At 42.5% G+C, this 19807-nt stretch overlaps 1 protein-coding gene across 4 annotated transcripts in view; it reads right to left on the bottom strand.

Moving 5' to 3' along the window:
• Positions 1–212: 212 nt before the first annotated feature.
• Positions 213–19807, bottom strand: part of MYOCD (myocardin) — a 91765-nt gene continuing 72170 nt past the window's right edge. For all 4 annotated transcript variants that reach the window (XM_053911698.2, XM_045199219.3, XM_045199220.3 and 1 more), the window contains 5 exons: positions 13555–14496; positions 10658–10801; positions 9525–9653; positions 7610–7667; positions 213–5561 (listed from right to left, as the gene is read on the bottom strand). In XM_053911698.2, the coding sequence (XP_053767673.1) occupies positions 4990–5561; positions 7610–7667; positions 9525–9653; positions 10658–10801; positions 13555–14496 (1845 nt within the window). In that variant the 3' untranslated portion in view covers positions 213–4989. The remainder of the gene's footprint in view (positions 5562–7609; positions 7668–9524; positions 9654–10657; positions 10802–13554; positions 14497–19807) is intronic.

The raw sequence follows: 19807 nt of genomic DNA on the forward strand, positions 1-19807 counted from the left end.
AAGCACCTCGATGTGTTGCAGCAAGAGAAGGTTTTGAGCACCCAGCACGGCATCACCCTCTTTCCTCATTGCATGTGGCGCTGGGGGCGCTGGGGCAGTGTGGGTTCCCTTCCTTTGGAAAACATTAGAATGGCATCCAGGATCCCCATTGTTCTACTCCCTTTCCATAAACATTCAGGAGCTGTTAAAACATTCATAGGAAACTCATGTACCAGCAGGTGGTTAAAATAAGCACAAGAGATGTTTAGGAGTTTGTCTAAATTCATAGGGAAAATTGCCAAATCCTAGAATCAGAAGTGAAACATACTGGTATGTTATGGAACCCAATGAATCCTACAGTTTCCCTGGCAAATAATAGTAAAATTCTTCCAAAATCTTTTCTTGTCTTAAAATCATCTTTTGATGCATAGTCTCAACCTAGCCTGGGGTCCCCTGAAAATGTGGATTCTTGAATAGAACCCAGCTCCTTCACACAACCTGAGCAGCTCTCAGCCTTATAGGGCCATCTTTTTTTCTTTTCAGGACCCGGACTCTGCACATCTATTAATATCATCTTTATAATAAAGCACTAGCAATTTCAGCATCTGAACCACCTTGCAGGTTTATACTGGATTTATAGGAAAGCAAAGACCCCAGACTCTTTTCACTCCAAGTTCTCTCATATCTGAAGCACACAGTATGCCCATATTTGGGGGTTTCCCACCTTGACAATGCAGCCAAACCTCAAAGTGGAGGCCCACATGACTTTGCACTCTGCAGCTTTTCTGCTAAGGGGTGGAGGCTCAACTTGGACAACCCCTCCCCTCTGGTAAGTGTCCCTGTTGTAGAGAGAACTTGATATGGAGACTGAGCATAAGCAGTAGGACAAAAAAAAAAAAAGTTTTCTTCTCCCATCGTGGATTTTCAAGGGACCCTGTATCTAGAGATAAAAATAAACCCTAAAACTCTCACAAATGTTTAAAGTGGTAGGAGATAATGAAAGATCTCCAAGTGATGTACTGCTACTGTTTGATCATTGAGAAAGAGACAAGAACAGAATATTTGTGTGAGTGACAGCTCTTAGCTAAAAAGGAGCCCTCTGCTCTCCCTCTTGGAAAAATGAAGACCCCCCCCCCCACACACACATTTTTTATCATAGCTAAAGGGTTTCTGGGTTGAGGACTGGGAGATTCCCAGGGTCCATCCTCATAGCAACTGCAACCCCCAGCCACCCACCCAAAATCTAAACCACCTGTGCTGAGTCAGTATGATGTTGGAAATCTGAGGATTTTTGTGATTTGCACAGGTTAGACATCAAGTAATTATCCATTGGATGAGTGAATTTGATGCAGGGATTTTCAGCCAGACCATGATCTGTTTCTAGGAGACTTGATAGAATTTAAATAATATTTGAAAAGGACTGTCTCAAATGCTTGGGATAGTTTCTCTCCTCTCTCTCTCTCTCTCTCTCTCTCTCCCCCCCCCTTCCTCCCTTCCTCTCTCTCTCTCTCTCCCTCTTCAGGTTGGAAATAAATGCCTGAATGGGAAAAGTTTCCAGTTCCTAGACCCTTGAATATTTAGGTGGAGACTCTCTTGGTTTCCTCATTTATGGTGCCATTATTGCATTTTTAAAGAATGACTTTTCATCATGCAATGTCTCAGTTGAACTGAGAGGTTCATAGATCAGGAAATTTGGACCTTTTTTCCTTCCTTCCTTCCATCCCCTCTTCCTTCCTTCCTTCCATCCCCTCTTCCTTCCTTCCTTCCTTCTTCTCTTCCTTCCTCCTTTCTTTTCCCCTTCCCTCTCTGTCCCTTATAATAGAAAGTGTGTCATATCAATACCATTATTAGAAACAGGGCTACTACTAATGAGTAGTGGCTTAATGAAAACATTTGCAGAAATGAATTTTCCGACTCCACTAGATCAGTATGAACGTAAGAGGCTACAACAGCATTCACAGTGGCTGCAGATCCACAGGTCTGCTTCACCACAGATTCCAGGAGCATTGAGAAAATCACAGGTAGTCATTTTCAGGCTCTAAGGGCATTAAGAAACATGAATGTGGCCATCTTTATAAGTCGCTGTACATCTTTTTGTCAGGTCCAACTTGTCACCAAAGTAGAGCACACAACTAAGAGTTTAAAAGAACTTAAAATAAAAATTCTTAATAGGAGACAGATGAATCTTTAACATGAATTATCTCCCCCATGGGAAAAAGCCAACTTCATCAGTTTTCTCCCAATTATCCTCAGTTTTATTCCACAAACATCTCCTCTGAGCTACAAAGAGATAGAGTGAATATGCTGTTTGGAGACTGTGGAAGGAAGTTGCAATCAACAGTCCAGGGGTCTGATCTGTGTTGAGTTTGTTGGTTTGCAGTAGCAAATAGGATCCATCTTTTGGCAACTGTGAAGCATGTATATCTGTACAAGGTAATATCCTAAAAGGATCCCTAAAGATGCAGACACTTACAAAGTACAGAGTCCTCCTAACCAAGTGGCTATTCCTTCAGACAGAAATACCCAAAGAAAAAAATAATTAACACTCAGACCACAGTCTCAGAGTAGGGACACTATGGTTTGTTTTCCAAAGGAAGTAAGGGGCGGGGTGTGGGGTGGATAACACACAAAACACACAACGTAACACATGAAAAATGTACTGACCAGCAAGCTTTGTTAAGATCCAAATGGAATTTCAACATCTGAGGAATAAACCAATATGAGGAATGTGTTAATAAGGGTTTCTTCCCATGCTTCAGCTTCAGAGAGAAGACTAATATTTTTTCCCTCTAGATTTTTGGTTCTGATGACTGACATAAAAGCAAAATGAAAAATTTACCATGTGGATCTTTTAAAGCACAATGCCAATCAAGGAATGTAAAACAATTTTTAGGTTCCTTTTATGCTCTTCTATGAGAGACTGTATTGCCATTTCAAGCTACTAATGGTGAAGCTATTCTGTCTTTTCACATCCATATTCATTGTCAAGATGAGCTCGTTCATGGTAAGCAAGTGGCTGTGAGTCATTGGGCTGGAGCCATTAGTCACACGCAGAGAGGCAACGTGTAGTCTGGTTGGTTAATTAGAACTCGAAGTGAGAAAGGCCAAGTATCATTTCACAGCAGATCAAGGCTTAAAGGTTTTTGGTGTAGAACTCTGTAACACTGCTTTTCAAGATGCATACACATACACACACGTATATGTATATATACACATGTATGTATGTATGTGTGCCTATATACACACATACATGTGTGTGTATATATACCTATCACATGTGCATGTGTGTGTGTTTTATATATATATCCCCCACCCCTAGTAAGGTCTGGCAGCTTTCAGAGTAGCAGTCACCAAAAACACTCTGTTCACACAAGTTAACAAGGTAACAATGGAATGACTTCTAAATCTTCAATTTATCAAAAAAGAACTTCTAAAATCACAACATTTTTGGTTATTCTCTCTGTAAGTGCACAGTGAACAACATTTTTTACAAAATGAGAAAACAGTGCCTTAGTGATTTAAATTATAAAAACAACAGCAGGTGCTACTTTCTACAGCATGCAACACTATAAACACGGTGGGGCAAAGCCACAGTGAACCTTAGGGAGACCATCCTGACATCTGAGTTTTTCAGCTCCCAGCAGAAGCCTGAGAGGTGATGAGGAATGCGCATGAAACCATTTTCTGTTCTCCCTTCCATCATCTTCAATACACAATTGTGTTTTCTTTCAGAAATCCATACCAAAAATACTCTCTCCTTGTCAATGTATTTCATATTTATCTTTACAATATAATGATCTCCAATTTCCCCAGAGCAACCCAAATCAATGATTGCTGTACATCAAATGAGGGTAGAATGAGCTTTGTGACTGATGGGCTAAGTCACCAGTTTCTTCCTAAGGACATTCTTTCAACTTCCTTTGGCAGCAAATTATGCATATGGAGAAGTTTTCCAGGAAAACCTGGAGTTTTGGCTTTTTAAAATATGGCTTTACTAGGAATATGGCAGATTCTTAGATCTAAGAAGTCCTCTTCTCCCAATGTTGGCGCAGGAAAAAAAAAGGTATTCAAAAGAGGAGCAAGAAAGGATTGGTATATTGGTACATATCCCCATGATATGTGAAACAACGTTCTCTAGTGCTGTCTGAATTGTCCCTGACAGGGCTTCCTGAGGCTAGACAGATCCTTTCGATCTTTGATCTGCTTGGATGGTCATTACTAGTCTTTGGAACTAAAGGGTATTGCGTTGGAGAACCTTCCATGGCAGGAGTTTCTTGCCTGTTTGGCAGTGCTTATCACCACAGAGAGAGTGGGAGTGATTTGGCTAATTGGCTGAGAAAGAGGGAAGTTCCAGCTAGGGTAGTTTTTATCAGTGACCACACAGAGTCCTGGGTAGAAGATTGGAAACCACTACAATGGGGCAGCTTTGTGGCTGAGGGACACTGAGTTGATTCTTCTTTCCTGGAAAGAATTGGTTCTGTCCCTCTATTCTGCCTCAAGAACTCCATAACTGAAACTGGGCTTTAATGATATTTTGAAAGGCAGGTAATGGAGAGATGAGAATCAGCCTCCATCACAGGTATGCCTTTCATAACCTTTGATGGATTGACTTTCCTGTACTCCCAAAAGAGTTTTCTTTCCACAGTAGGTCCAATAAACTCACAAGAAAAACTTATGAGGTGAGATTATGCCCTAATAATACCTTACTTAAGTTATGGGCTAAAAAAAATGCTGGTGTTTGAAAAGGTAGTGAAAGAATTTTTTTGGCATTTTTGATCTGACAAAGAGCATTTTTAAGAGCATTGCTGAAATCATTAATAGTCATTGAATGATGGTAAATATTACAGTTTATATGTATAAAAAATGACTCTTATTTGTGCTTGTTGGTTGTCACAGAAGTCTCCATTGCTTCTTTTTAATCTCCTCCTCCTGCTCCTCTGTTTGAATAATGTAAATATTTATGGTTGTGGAATTCTATTGGTCTTCCTTAGCACTTGTGCATCAGGCATTCTACCACTGCTGTAAGTGAAGGTCCATGGGAGAATTCAAATTGAGATCTGTGACATCCAGAAAATCAATGTTGAAGATGCTTGGCCCACTGGTGGTGAGGGAGCTGAAGCTTGGTGTGGAACTTGGCGGAGTGAGGTCCAGCCACTCCATGGTTTCCCAGGGAGATTCGGTGAAGCTTAATGGCAGCCCATTGCTGTCCACAGAAGAAGGTGAAAACTGAGTGTGCATTGGGGAGAGGGGGCCTGGCAAGATCTCATGCGCATTGAAGAGGTCTTCTGAGGCCTTCCCCGAGAATCCATCCATCATGCCATCGAAAGAAGGCTCCTCACTCCCAATTTTTAGAAGGGCAACATCGCTCACCTTTCCTAAGGGGCTCTGGGAATTTAGTAAGACTTCAAGGTGCTCATCACTGTCTGTGCCATAGTGATCAAAGGGTAGCTGGGCCCCTGAAGGCACTTGTTCAAAGGAAGCTGAAGGCTTGGGGAGGGCAGCAGTAGGGCTTCGGGAAGACCTGGGCATCTTCGGGACTTTTGGTAGACATGAATGATCCTCTCGGGCATCTGCGGGCATTTCTGTTGTTAAAACACAATGCAAACTGTCAAATCACTTCACAGAGAGCACACCACATACTGTGAACCTTTGGAATGAATGAGTTACATTTAGATACAGGAGTTGGCTCTGCTTCTCTGGTCATTGATTATCACCCTGTCTCATCCTGAGCTGCTCTATATATCCCCAATTCTTCTCCCCACCCTCCACCCCCAGTCTCTCTCCAAATCCTTTCTTTCTGGAAATTTCATTGTGTTTATTAAATTCTCAAAGTAGTTTCCTTTACCTGCTCCTCCACTGACACCTGGCTGTCCCCTGAGGACATTGCATCCTCTGTTACACCCTCAGTGTGGGCTCATTTACTTCAGAGCCAGAAAGCAAGCCTTCCTGGGTGCCACCTGCTGCCACTCTCTGATTGTCACTCCATCACCTTCTTATAACTCCTCAGTGGTTTTGAGGGTCATGCTGCCCTCCCTGCAATCCCACCCCACCCCAGCCTCCTGACTACTCTTCCTCATCCACTGAAAACTATTCCCCAGTTTATTGTCTTTTCCTCACATCAACTCTTGTCATCCCATGTAACTTCAGCATCCTCAAAAGTGACCCATTGTCCACCTGGCCTCTCAGTTTCTTGATACCACCATTGCTCTCAATTTCAGTGATTCCTTCAATCTCACTCTTGGACACATGCTGGACCTTGTCATTTCCAAATACTGCATTCCCCTGAAAGCTCAATTTCAAGCAAAATTTCCCACCTTCAATCCACCCCCTCCTTTTCCCGCAGCTTACCCACGGACAACAACTTCTCTGCCACTTGGAGTCACTCCAATCTACCGACTCTGCTATTTTATCACCATCCATCAGTCCCTTCTGGTTTTTATTTCTGTCCTTGTCCAGGCTATGTACTCTGGTCCACCATTATAATTATTCCTTTATAAATATCCTCTATATCCTTGTACTTTTCCCCTTCCACCATTCTCCCCTGGCAAAACCCCACACTTGGGTGAATCTTACAATCTGTATTTTTTGAGCCTGCCCTGGATCAGTTGGACATTGTAAGAGGAAAATTACACAATGAAGCTGACTGGTTTCCCTTTAAATCCATGGTGTAGCAATCTACTGTGTTTCTCTAGAAACTCAATTAATTCATGAATGATTCATAACTTTCCTTCTTTCTTCGAATCCCCCATGCTCCCTTCCTGTACAAGTACTCTTTGCTGACCTCACCACACATTTTACTTAAAATATAAATGTGTCTGCTTTGAACCTTCTCATCTTTCCATCATAAAATGTACAAGGATACCCACATCTGTGCCCATCTTTGCCTTCTTCTCTCTTGTTACAGTGGAGGACCTGCCTGTTCACTCGCTTGTTGTCAGTCTGCCTTACCAGACTGCAGAGTCTGCAGAGGTGGGGACTTGGTCCAGCACAGCATTGAGCCAGCCACCTGGACACTCTTTCTCTGAAACCTTGTATTGTTACTTAAGGGTCAGACCTGAGGTTTGTTCCATTCTATCAACACCTACTCCTTACGTGACCTTATTTTTTTTGTATGGTTTCAAATTATAAGCACATACTGTGTAATTTTAAGTAAATAAATAAATGACTTAAAAAAGGCAAAAAGAATATGTTGATAAATTTTATTGCTAGCTTGAATGATATTTAAGCATGAATGGACCATCCAATGGGACATTACTAATTGAATTTCATTTTGAGTAGGTGGCACAAAAACTTGCTTTATCCTTCTTAATTAAGAAGATACGGACATTGGCATTAGAACAGTAGAGAGAAATAGTATAGCAAGGAAAACATTAGGGAAACAGGGACTGAGTTGAAACATGAAACCTGTTAAAATGATTGGTGAAAGTGTTCCTTGGACAAAGGGACAAAGGCAGTTAGGGATCATCCAGTAATGCCTTCCTCTATCTGCTCAAAGTGGACAGGAAGCTCAGATGGAGAGACCACTCTTCCCATAGAGGTTTGGTCCCATTTACAGTGAGCATCCGGGTTTGCTCCCTAGAGTACATGCAGAAGCAGAACATCCCAATGGGCAAGGCACATAGCATCTCACCTCCACTCTCAATGAGGACATCCAGGAGTTCGTCCATCTGTTGACTTCGAGTCATCTGCTGTTACAAATTAACCAAAGGAGGACAGAGAAGTCAGAAGGCGGCTACCTCTTCGACAGGAGATCATTAGAAGCAGCACTACAGGCTTTTGAACTAGACTTGGTTAGTTATATTTTTCATTGTGGTAAAATACATGAAACATAAAATTTACCATCTTAACCATTTCAGAGTGCACAGTTCAGTGGCATTAAGTACGTTCACGTTGTGCAACTATCACCACTATCCATCTCCGGAACTTTTTCATCTTGTAGAAGTGAAACTCTGTCCTCATTAATCAACAACTCCCCATTCCCTTCTTCTCCCAGCCCCTGGCAACCACCATACTACTTCCTGTCCCTATGAATTTGACTACTCTAGATACCATATACAAGTGGATTCATATATAGTATTTTGCCTTTAGTGACTGGCTTTTTTCACTTCGCATAATGTCTCCAAGGTTCATTCATGGCAGAATTTCCTTCCTTGTTAAGGCTGAATAATATTCATTGTCTGTCTATACTACATTCTCTTTGTCCTCTTGGGGAAGAAACACTTGGGTTGCTTCTACCTTTCGGGTTTTGTGACTAATGCTGCTATGAACATGGGTGTAACTGGGTTTTGGCCCTTCATCCCACTTGGAAGTGAATATGGTCCAAGAATGTGGCTCATATTTCTCTAGTTTCTCATTGCAATAGTTTGTGGAACCTGTTGACACTTGAAGGAAATGGACCCCTCCCTTCTGGCTCATTGGAGTTAAGTAGAGTCTTATTTATGGATGTCCACTTTGCTTGGCCTTTCTCTTTTCTTTTGAAACTGTGAAGGATCAGTTGATGTTCATAGATACCAGGGTGAGACACAGATTGATCTCACTCCTTTGAGACTGCAGTTCCAATAAACACAGGTGTCAATAATCAATACAGGTGGGAGCACTGCTCAAAGAATGAGTCATTTGCCAGCCCAGGAGGATTCAATGCCTACACAGTCTGACAGGTTATGTGAATGGGCCAAATATAGAACAAAGGAGAAGGGTAGATTGTAAAACGTACATTGTGGTTCAAGGAGGCAGTAAATCTTTGCTTCAGGCAATTGTTTTCTGGCAGAATCATGGCCTTAGTGTAGCCAGATCCCCTAATTTTTCAGAAATAGAAAGCTTACACTTTGCATAAAATCTCCTAATATTTAAAATACTTTCTAAGCCAAGTGAAACCTGATGTAATGGTGGGGTACCAGTATGGAAGAGCCCTTCATATTTTGCAGATATTTTTTCTGCAAAATATGAAGGGCTAGCTGTTACTTGATACCAACTTAGGCCATCCAGAATATAAGATCATTAATTGCTTCTCTTTTTTACCTTTTATTTTAAAAATTTTCACACATAAATGAAAGTAGAGAATACAATGAACCTCCATTGTCACCCAGCTCAATAACCAACATTTTGCCAGGAACAGTGAAATCTGAAGTAGGGAAGGACCTTACATAGTGTCACCCTGACAACTGCTTGCATAGGTTTGAGTAGCGCCAGGACGAGGTGCTAAGTGCACCATTACCTAGAATCATTATAAAGGAGAGATCAGCCCTAGTTCATGTCAGAGAAGTTGAGCATTGCCCAGCCTTAGTGACAGAGGCTGCTGTTTGGTGGCCCAGCTGGCACCAAGTTCAGCCATCTGGGTGCCCATACAAACCTCTTCCCTCAGCCTCACACAGCTTATGTACACATCAGCACCCTTCTACAGTTAGCACCTACACACTTTATCCATTCTGGTGGGCAGGCACCAGATGTACTCGATACTGGAACCCACAGGCATGAAGTCACACCCTGTAAAACAAGGTCCAATGTACCCAGCCCATTCTTCTATAAAGAACAATTCATGCGGTTACCTGCTTTACTGCATCTTCATAGGATGGAGGCTGTGTTATCTCTGGAACTGCTGAAGCTGACTTAGAAAATGTTGGGGATGGAATTGAAAATTTTGGCCCTGCCTTATCAGAAGAATGTAAACCAGCCATCTGTGTGAGTAAAATGCAGAAATAGACAACCAATTCATGAGTCAGAAATGGGACTACTTCTGTATTAGAAATTACAGGCTAAATTTTGGAAAAATTGATTTGAGGGGGAAAAAGGAGTTAGCACTTAGAAAACAAATCTAGTATGTTAACAATAGTATATATCACCACAGACTTATTGCTGGAGACAATCTTTGATGAGAACCTCACAGATTCATCTCTCTCTAAGGTACACCCTCTTCAGTTAGGAGAAAGCATGATGAGGGGAGGAAATAAAGTAAAAGAGTCCAATACAAAGAAGCCCATCACCCCAGGAGTTTCTGCAGTAATTTGTCCTCCAGGCTATTTCATTCCTAACTGGGTGTATTTGCAGAGAGTTGGAGGTGCTGCTAGGGAAATCCCTTCAAGAACCATCCTCATGTATTATGGATGGGTTTGTGCTCTGCCTAGGCCATTTCAGGGTCTCCGTCTTCAAAGGATGGCTTGCCCTGGCTGGTGGTAGGTAGTACTTTTGTGTCATGACCATTATGTTTGCTCCATCTTATCACCTTTTCATTGCTCCTTGGAACTCCCCGTATCCCGGGACCTTCATGTCCCTGATTCTTCCACCTGCTGATATGTACCATCTCTTCCTTTTTCTGCACTGTGACCCCAACTTTCTGTATCCTTCCAACCCTTACCACAGATCCATGTACTTCCCTCTTCCTCCAGCATTATTTTTCCACACTCCCCTATTCAATCTTCAACTTCACTGAAGCTGGTTTCTTCGCCATGTAGTGTCACAAACATACGGTGGTCATTTTTAGTCATCATGACCACTGGAATGATCCCAGGAAATGACCAGTTGGAGTACCTGGGCATCCCTTTGAGACCCTTTCGAGGGTACTTGCTTCTATCTAAAATGTCATTTATGTCATCTTTGAACCTCATAATTGGGAGGACAAGGGCCACAGAAAAGAGAAGAGGCAAAGTCAATCCCAAGTTTAACCCTTTCTTCAGGTGCCTACCTTTTGCTGTACACCTGGGCTTTTGGGACAAGTGTCTCCCCCAGTACCATGACTGCTGTCTGCTGGAGCTCCAGAGAAAGGGTGGTGGAGGCTGGAAGTCTTTGGAGAGAAGCTGGGAGGATGGCCCTCATGCACTCCTGAGCTCTGTGGAAAGAAAGAAGTAACAAATTAAATTCCCACCTGTGGTGTGTTTGATAGTAGCCTTACTGGCTCTGGTGTCTTATCTTAAATTCTATGACCAAAGTCTCAATTGCAGCTGTGTATGTATTACCTTCTTCTCAGAAGCTTGCAGTGGCTCCAACATATCCACAGTACAGGGTCGCCACTTCTAGCCAAGGTTAGCATTCAAGACTTTACACAGTCAAGGATTAGTTCCTTCTGCAAGTTTAAATTCTGCTAATCCTTCTTTGAGCTTTCCTGAGCATGCCCTGTACATTCTACCTCCTTAGCCCTTTTTCTCATGGAATGTCCTTTTCCCAACTCTCCTTTTTTAACTCTACACTTCCATTTAAGTTCAACCCCTTCCTAAAGCCTTCCTGGACTTTTCTATCCCTTCATGATCAATCTGCCACCCCTACCTCCACCACAATGTCATAAACACAGGTCAGTAATGTTATCCTATATTGCTCAATATCTTTTTATCATGTAATCATTCCTGTCTTTAAAGAGTGCTTTGTAAACCATAAATCACTGTATAAATTTGGATCTTCTTGAGAGTATCTATATCATTAGAATTGAATGTCTCATGGTCCAGCACTGCATAAAATGAGTTACTTTTACCTTGGTTGCCAAGGACACAATGCATTCAATAAATGTTATCAATGATGATGATAATGCACTTAAGTCCCAACACCTCCCAAAGTGCCAATTCAGGGATGAGCATCATTAATTCGAATGTGTTGTTCCACTAGGTCTATAAAAATATATTCTCATTACCTATGGCCACACCTCATACTCCCAGCATAGAGAATATTCAGTGAAAAAAGAGCTTGCATTTTTTTATTACTATTTTTTAAATTTTTATTGTTATTCAATTACAGTTGTATGCCTTTTCTCCCCATCCCTCCACCCCACCCCAGCCGAACCCCCCTCCCTCCCCCAACTCCACCCTCTGCCTTGATTTTGTCCATGTGTCCTTTATAGTAGTTCCTGTAATCCCCTGTCCACGCAGCAGAGAGAAAGAAGGAGCTTATACCCTTTGCAACAGCACGGATGAAACTGGAGAGCATTATGCTAAGTGAAATAAGCCAGACGGTGAGGGACAAATACCATATGATCTCACCTTTAACTGGAACATAATCAAGAGCTTGTATTTTATAATCAGCTAATTCCAGGTCCGTGCAACCCTGGGCAACAGCTTAACCTCCCTGAACCATATTTTCCTCAGTGGCAAATAAAGAATAATGACTTGAAGCCCAAAAGATTGTTTTGACGATGAACAAGATTGCTCATATACATGCCTCAAAGACATACATATACATAGACAAAGACATACTTACATTACATAGACATACATATACATGGCAGGAATGCAGTCAATAAGAGTCTCTTTCCCATTCTCTTTCTAATGATATAGAGCTCAGAACCTTTTGATAATATAATTTTCTTTCTCAGATAAGCTCAAATAGAGGCTCCTAATAATTCTTTGGCTTCACACACAAAGCCAAGTGTTTGATGATGACCTTAGTTTAGTCTTTGAAATAGTTCATCTTCTGGGCCATCTCCTACAATTCTCCTCTCACTTCACTCCAGCCACACTGGCCTTCTGTCTGATGCTTGACATTCCATGCATGCTCCCACCTCAGGGCCTTTGCCCTTGCTCTTCATCCTTTGCTTGACATGACTTCACCCCAAATATTCATAAGGCTTTTTCCATTACTTCCTTCAAAGCTTTGCTTAAGTGTCCCTGGACTTTTTACTTAAGGTTGTAAACTTCCAAACTGCTCATTCTCCTTCTTTGCTTTCTCTCCATAGGATGTATCATCTTCTAATACATTATGTATTTTAGTTATTTTTTTAAATTTGCTGTCTGCCTTCCCATGAGCATAGAGTTTTTTGTTGTTGGGTTTTTTTGTTTGTTTGTTTTTTTGCTAGTTCAGTACTAGTCCCCAGAGACTAGAAAAGGACCTGGTCTGGCACACAGTAGGTGCTCAGTAAATGTCTACACTCTGCAGATCACCACACTGAGAGAGCAATAAGGTCTGCTAACTCCGCATTTGGCTCTCCTAATGCATTGCTTTGACCTAGGGTAAGGAATCCTGAAAATAGGTGTTGGCAATCTATAGCCCTGTGAGCCAAACTTGTTTTTTTTGTAAATAAAGTTTTATTAGAACTCAGCCATCTGCATTTGTTTATAAGTTTCTACAGCTGTTTTTGTGCTATAGTGTGGAGTTGAGTAGTTGTGGCAGAGACCATAATGCTCTCAAAGCCAAAAGTATTATCTAGCTTTGTACAGAACAAGTGTGTTGGTCCCTGTCTCAGAGAAGCCGGTTGGTCTACTCTGAAGGCCTGAGAATCTTGGTGTCTGGGAGTTGCTGTTGCACTTTTGATAAACACTTCCCATTGAAAGTTCCAACATCAGCTCTTTTGTTTTCAATTCTCACCTGAGAATATGTTTACTGATTTGAGAGAGAGAGAGAGAGAGAGAGAGAGAGAAACATCTATGCAAGCAAAAAACATTGAGCAGTTGCTTCCTGTATGTGCCCTGACTAGGGATGGAACCCACAACTTAGGCATGTGCCCTGACAGGGAATTGAACCCACAACCTGTGGTGCACTGGATGCGCTTCAACCATTGACCCTCCCAGTTAGGGTGCAACATCAGTTCTTTAGTGTTGCAAATCTATATCCCATTTCCAGGAGGAGGGGTGCATTGGGCATGGAGCAAGGAGTTCTTACCTGTGCAGTACACCCCTGGGTGCTGACAGGTGAGGAGACCCTGTGCCCTTCTCCTTGAGTGCCTGAAGACGAAGCTAGGAAGTAATGGTTGTTTGGTGATGGGGGCAAACTAATATGCTGCGGGCTTTTCACAGCCCCAAGTGGTGAGTGCTGCGGAGAGCACTGTGGGCTGAGAAACGTGGAAGAAAGAACGTTGGTTTGACCCGAGGACTCCACACAATGGCTGCTCCCAGGGGGCAGGAGGAGTGGGGCAGCTTCGCACGCCTGCGCTGGGCTGTCCGAGTTGTTGCTTTGTCTTTTCCCAGGTATTTGTTGGGATGCAAAAGGGCAGCTGGAGACAGCATCTTCCTGCTTGATGGGGGCTCCCAGGAAGGGCAGTGGCTTCTTCTCGGAGCACTTGTTCCTCTTCTGCTTCTGCAGCTGCATGCGCAGCTCCTCCACGTGCCTCTGCTCTTGCTGCAGCTTCCAGGTGAGCTCATTGATGACCTTCTGCTTCTCCACCAGCATTTTGTCCTTCTCTGAGTCCAGCCCATCCAGCTCAGAAGGCACGCTGCCCCCGTTCAAGCTGCTCACGAGGCTTTCCTCGGGGCAGAGGTGCACGGGGGACGGGTGGAGGCCGAAGGAGGGTGACGCATCATTGAAGGTGTCCGGCAGGGACCCGGCCATCGATAGGTCGGATGAGGCAGGTGAGATGGGGGGGCTGGAGCTGGTGCTGCCAAAGTGGTAGAAGCTGTTAGACAAGGCGCTGGTGGAAGGCGAGGACTGGTAATTGGGCAGGGCGTTGGTAGGAGTAACAGGAAAAGTGACGGTCGTTATATCGCTGAAGTTGGGCACGGGGTTCCCAGGACAGTCCTGGAAGGGCCGAAGCCTGTCCATGAGGGCCGTCTTTGTGCCTGACACTGGCAAGCCTCGTATTCGAAGCTGTTGTCTCAATTCAGAAACCTAAAGAAAGGGCACTGTTAGTGTGTTGTTTAATGACGATGTTTTAAAAAGTGCGCTTATTATTACATTAACTTGAAAACATCACAAGTGGAATTTCACAATGTCCACGTCTCTTTTTAGTACTTCTTTGTGACTTCCTCCCCTGCACCTAATATAAATTGGTTCTGCACAATTTTAATAATGCTCTTAAAATATGTCATAGACCACATTTTCATGGTTCCAGAATCAGAGACATAGCCCAGAAATGTGGAGCTCAAATGAACCACAGAGGCACCTACTGTGCTGCCCCGCAAGCCCCATCCTGGTCCCTGGCCCCATTTTACGGATGAGAAAACGGACGTCTAGCTAAGTTCAGAAATGAGGGGCACCAATCATCCTGAAATGTGCTGATGCTCTGGTGCTCTGCCTCCTACTGTCACCACACGGTCCTTTTTGTGGGTGATTCTCACACCTGAGCAGGACCAGAATCACTGAAATGATATGCTATTAATTTTTTAAAATTATTGACTATTAAGAGTTGTGAAAAATGTTCATGTGTTAAACAAAAAAGCATGCCAGAAATTTATGCTCACATAATTATTTTAACACAATTATTTTAAAACAAAATAATGTCCATGGGCACTTTAAGTGTAGAAGGAAATACAATCTGTAATGCTACTTGTGAGTCAACTATCTTTTAAAATGCTCTTTACTTCTCTAAACCCTATTATATTTCAAAAATGAATATATATTACTTTACACTCAGCTAAGTTATTTTAAAAGGTCTGCAACAACTTACACTGCCACAAGCAATAAATGTGCTCTCCTCCCTTCCCTCAGTCTTGCTAGCATTGTTTTCATTATTTTCTTTTAGATTGGCTGGCTTGAAAAAGTACAAAATGGCAACTCATTGTTTAAATTTTGAATTACTTAAATTAATGAATTCTGTATTTATTTTTAGAATCTGTTCTGGCACTGAATAACTTAAACTACATTATTAAATATTGCAGCTCAAATTCTAAAATAATATGAATGCTTCTTAAGTGCAGTTTTCCTTAAATTTCAGAATGTTTGGGACAAAGTCTTGTACACCCTCTTTCTTATATTCATCATTCATATGTTTCAATCATTGAAATTTTATACCACTTATAATGCAAAATTTCAAACATACATGAAAGTAGATGCAAAAAGGTAATAAATCCCATACACCCATCACCCAGCCTCAACAATGATCAACTCACGCCCTCATGCCCAGTCTTGTTTCATTTATACGCAAAGCATATCTTCCTTTATGCTTTTGGAATTATGTTGCAGTAAATCATTTAATTTAATCTTTAAATATTTTGTATGTATCTCTAAAAGATTATGTACTTTAAAGAAACACAGATACAATGCCATTATTACATCTAAAAATATGAACCATTATTTCTTAATATCCATCAAATGTTGTTCCAGTCTTTAAGCTTCCCACTCACTTTCACATTCCCTTTCTCTCTCCCTTCTCCCAGTTTGTTAGAAACTGGATACAAAAACAAAAACAAAAAAAATGGACTGGGATATTACCACTTATAAGTGTTTAGTGAGAAACCAAACTCTTCATTACCTTACCTTTCCAATTACTTTTTTGGAGGGTCACCTTCATTAATTCCTCTTATTTCTTCCTTTCCCAAAGTGTGATCACATACATTACTTGCTTCCCTTATTCCTCTTCTCTCCTTCCTTTTCTCCCATGTCCACCCTTCCCTCCTCTTTCCATTTTGCTCTTCTATCTCATCCACTCTTCCAGTTTCAACCCTCCCTGTTATGAAAACAATCCCAAAATTTCGGTGCCTATGCCTGACAACACCGTTGAGCCCAGCCAGGTTGGTATATTCATAACAGATGGAAAGCAGACAAGTTTTTCTCTATGTTGTCCGGCTGGTACCTGCAACTCAACTTTCCCAGACTGAATGAACTTGCCAACGCCCCTTCAGATCAGTTCCTCAAGCTACCCTCCTAATTTTTGCTTCTGGTATAACTCTCCCAGGTGCACTGGATGAAGGTTTCTTCCTCTCCCCTCTCCAACACACCCAGTGGTCAAGTCCAGTTAACGTTTCTTCTGTCTGTCCCTCCCCTTGTTTCCATTCTCATCTGAAGTAGCAAAGCCTTTGAAATCAGTCACTTAAGTTCAGGTCCCAGGTTTGTCATTTATTAGCTGGTTAACTTGCATATTATTTAACCTCTTTAAGATTTTGATTTTTATGTTCACATTTAAAACTTATCTTGCAGCATAAAAATTAAAACAAATCTAAATAGAATGGAAGACTGATAGTTTATATTAAAAAATGGTAGTTGCCACTGTCATCATCATAATCTCCTAGTACCTATGCTAATTATTATGGCAACAACCAGCCAATTACCCTGTGGACACCACGGTGGGGGTTCTGACAGCTGGCACATCACCCCTGGACTATGTTTGTTCTGGGGCCAAGGCATCTCCAGTCCTACCTGACCCAGGTTCCCATCCAGAGGTAGACTACTTTAAAAAAGAAATCTTTTTTATTGTGGTAAAGACATATAACATAAAATTTACCACTTAATAATTTTTCAATATACAGTTCAGTGTTGGGCAAAAATCACCACCATCTACCTCCAGAACCTTTTCATGATCTCAAACTGAACCTCTGTCCCCATTAAACACTAAGTCCCCATTCTCACCTCGCCTGCCCCTGGTAACCACCATCTACTTTCTGTGTCTCCAAATTTAACTATTCTAGGTACCTCATATAAGTAGACTCATTCAATAATTGTCTCTTTCTGTCTGGTTTATTTCACTTAATGTAATATTATTTTCAAGTGAGAGAGCCTGCTTTTACCTCTATGGATTTATGATCTCAGGAGTGGAAGGTTACTCCACTCTAGAGAGTATTATCATATGCTTGGCACTCTCTTCCAGGTTATGGGCGCCAAATTCAAACCTCTAAGCTCTTGTACTCAAGTGGAAGGTATAGAGGAACCAAGATACATTTTATTTCCTGGTGTTGGCACTTGATAGCCATAGAATTTCCTTTAATTTGAAATGATCTCATCCTACTTCCCAAAGAAGATAATGGCTGAGAATGGGAATGAGAGTGGCAAGGGAGGGCTGAGAAAGGGCTGTCACACTAGCACAGTGAAGACCATGGGGACTTTTATGATTTAGGTTTTTGGAAACAATGAAAAGATCCTTTGTGAATCATTTCGAGAACCAAGATGGCGGCGTAGGTAGACACACTGCGCCTCCTCGCACAACCAGAACTGACAGAGAATCGAACAGCAAGGGGGACCAACACCAAGGAAATAGAAAATAAACATTCATCCAGACTGGTAGGAGGGGCGGAGACGGGCACCGGGGTGGAGAGGACTCGCGTGGCTGTGGCGGGACTGAGACTGGCGGAGTGTGGGACAAATGGCGCAGGCAGTCCGAGCACTGGCAGACCCTGTGGTCCCACATTTGCACAGATAAACCCAGAGGGCCAGACTCAGAGTGGCGGAGAACGGGGCAGGCAGAGCGGCGGGTAGCACCCCGCGGCACCACATTCGCCCACAGATAAATCGGACGAACGGTGGGGAGCGAAGCAGACGGTGTAACCCAAGGCTCCAGCACGGGGGAAATAAAGCCTCAAACCTCTGATTGAAAACGCCCGTGGGGGTTGGGGCAGCAGCAGGAGAGACTCCCAGCCTCACAGGAGAGGTCGTTGGAGAGACCCACAGGGGCCTAGAGTGTGCACAAGCCCACCCACTCGGGAACCAGCAACAGAGTGGCCCAGTTTGATTGTGGGTAGTGGAGTGAAAGATTGAAAGCCGGAGGAGAGTGAGGCGGCCGCCATTGCTCCCTCTCAGCCCCTCCCCCACGTACAGCGTCACAGCCGTAGAGACCAGCGCAACCCCGCCCCGGTGAACACCTAAGGCTCCGCCCCTTAAAGTAACAGAGGCGCCAAGAAAAAAAAAAAAAATGGCCCAAATGACAGAACACTTCAAAGCTCCAGAAAAAATACAACTAAGCGACGAAGAGATAGCTAACCTATCGGATGCACAGTTCAAAGCACTGGTTATCAATATGCTCACAGACTTGGTTGAATCTATTCGAAAAACAGATGAAAAAATGAAGCCTATGCTAAGAGAAACAAAGGAAAATGTACAGGGAACCAATAGTGATGAGAAGGAAACTGGGACTCAAATCAATGGTGTGGACCAGAAGGAAGAAACAAACATCCAACCAGAAAAGAATGAAGAAACAAGAACTTGGAAAAATGAGGAGAGGCTTAGGAACCTCCAGGACACCTTGAAACGTTCCAACATCCAAATTATAGGGGTGCCAGAAGGAGAAGAGGATGAACAAATAATGAAGGAGAACTTCCCTAATCTGGCAAAGGAAATAGACTTCCAGGAAGTCCAGGAAGCTCAGAGAGTCCCAAAGAAGCTGGACCCAAGGAGGAACACACCAAGGCACATCATAATTACATTACCCAAGATTAAACGCAAGGACCTACATCCAAGATTACTGTATCCAGCAAAGCTATCACTTAGAATGGAAGGGAAGATAAAGTGCTTCTCAGATAAGGTCAAGTTAAAGAAGCTCATCATCACCAAGCCCTTATTATATGAAATGTTAAAGGGAGTTACCTAAGAAAAAGAAGATCAAAAATAGGAACAGTAAAAATGACAGCAAACTCACAGTTATTAACTGCCACACATAAAACAAAAATGAGAGCAAACTAGGCAAACAACTAGAACATGAGGGTTGTCAATAAGGGAGTGGGAGGGGGAGAGGGGGGTAAAGGTACAGAGAATAAGTAGCATAGATGATAGGTGGAAAATAGACAGGGGGAGGGTAAAAATAGTGTAGGAAATGTAGAAGCCAAAGAACTTATAAGTATGACCCATGGACATGAACTATAGGGGGGGAATGTGGGAGGGAGGGGGGTGGGCAGGATGGAGTGGGGTGGGTGGGAAATGGGACAACTATAATAGCATAATCAATAAATATATTAAAAAAAAAAAAAAAGAAAAGATCCTTTGTTGGGGTAGAATAGTACATGAGGTGGAAGCCAGGTAAACAGGTGTAATTGCTGAAAATGGAGTGAAGCATTTCAGGAAGCATGGGAGCTCACACATTAGAGAAGTTGAAGGCACTGCATTCATCGTTTCCAGTTCTTCTGTGAATACTGGATGAACGCATATGCAGTCCTGAGGATCACTCTGAAACGCAGTAGGTTCACCTCAAAGCTCAGGGTCATCTCAGTGACCTGAGGTCTGTGTGCTCTGTGAGCCACAGTAAATCACTAGCACATTTCAGAAGGTCTCAGTCTGG

Source organism: Desmodus rotundus, chromosome 9 (assembly GCF_022682495.2).
Source record: "Desmodus rotundus isolate HL8 chromosome 9, HLdesRot8A.1, whole genome shotgun sequence".
Classification (NCBI taxonomy): Eukaryota; Metazoa; Chordata; class Mammalia; order Chiroptera; family Phyllostomidae; genus Desmodus; species Desmodus rotundus.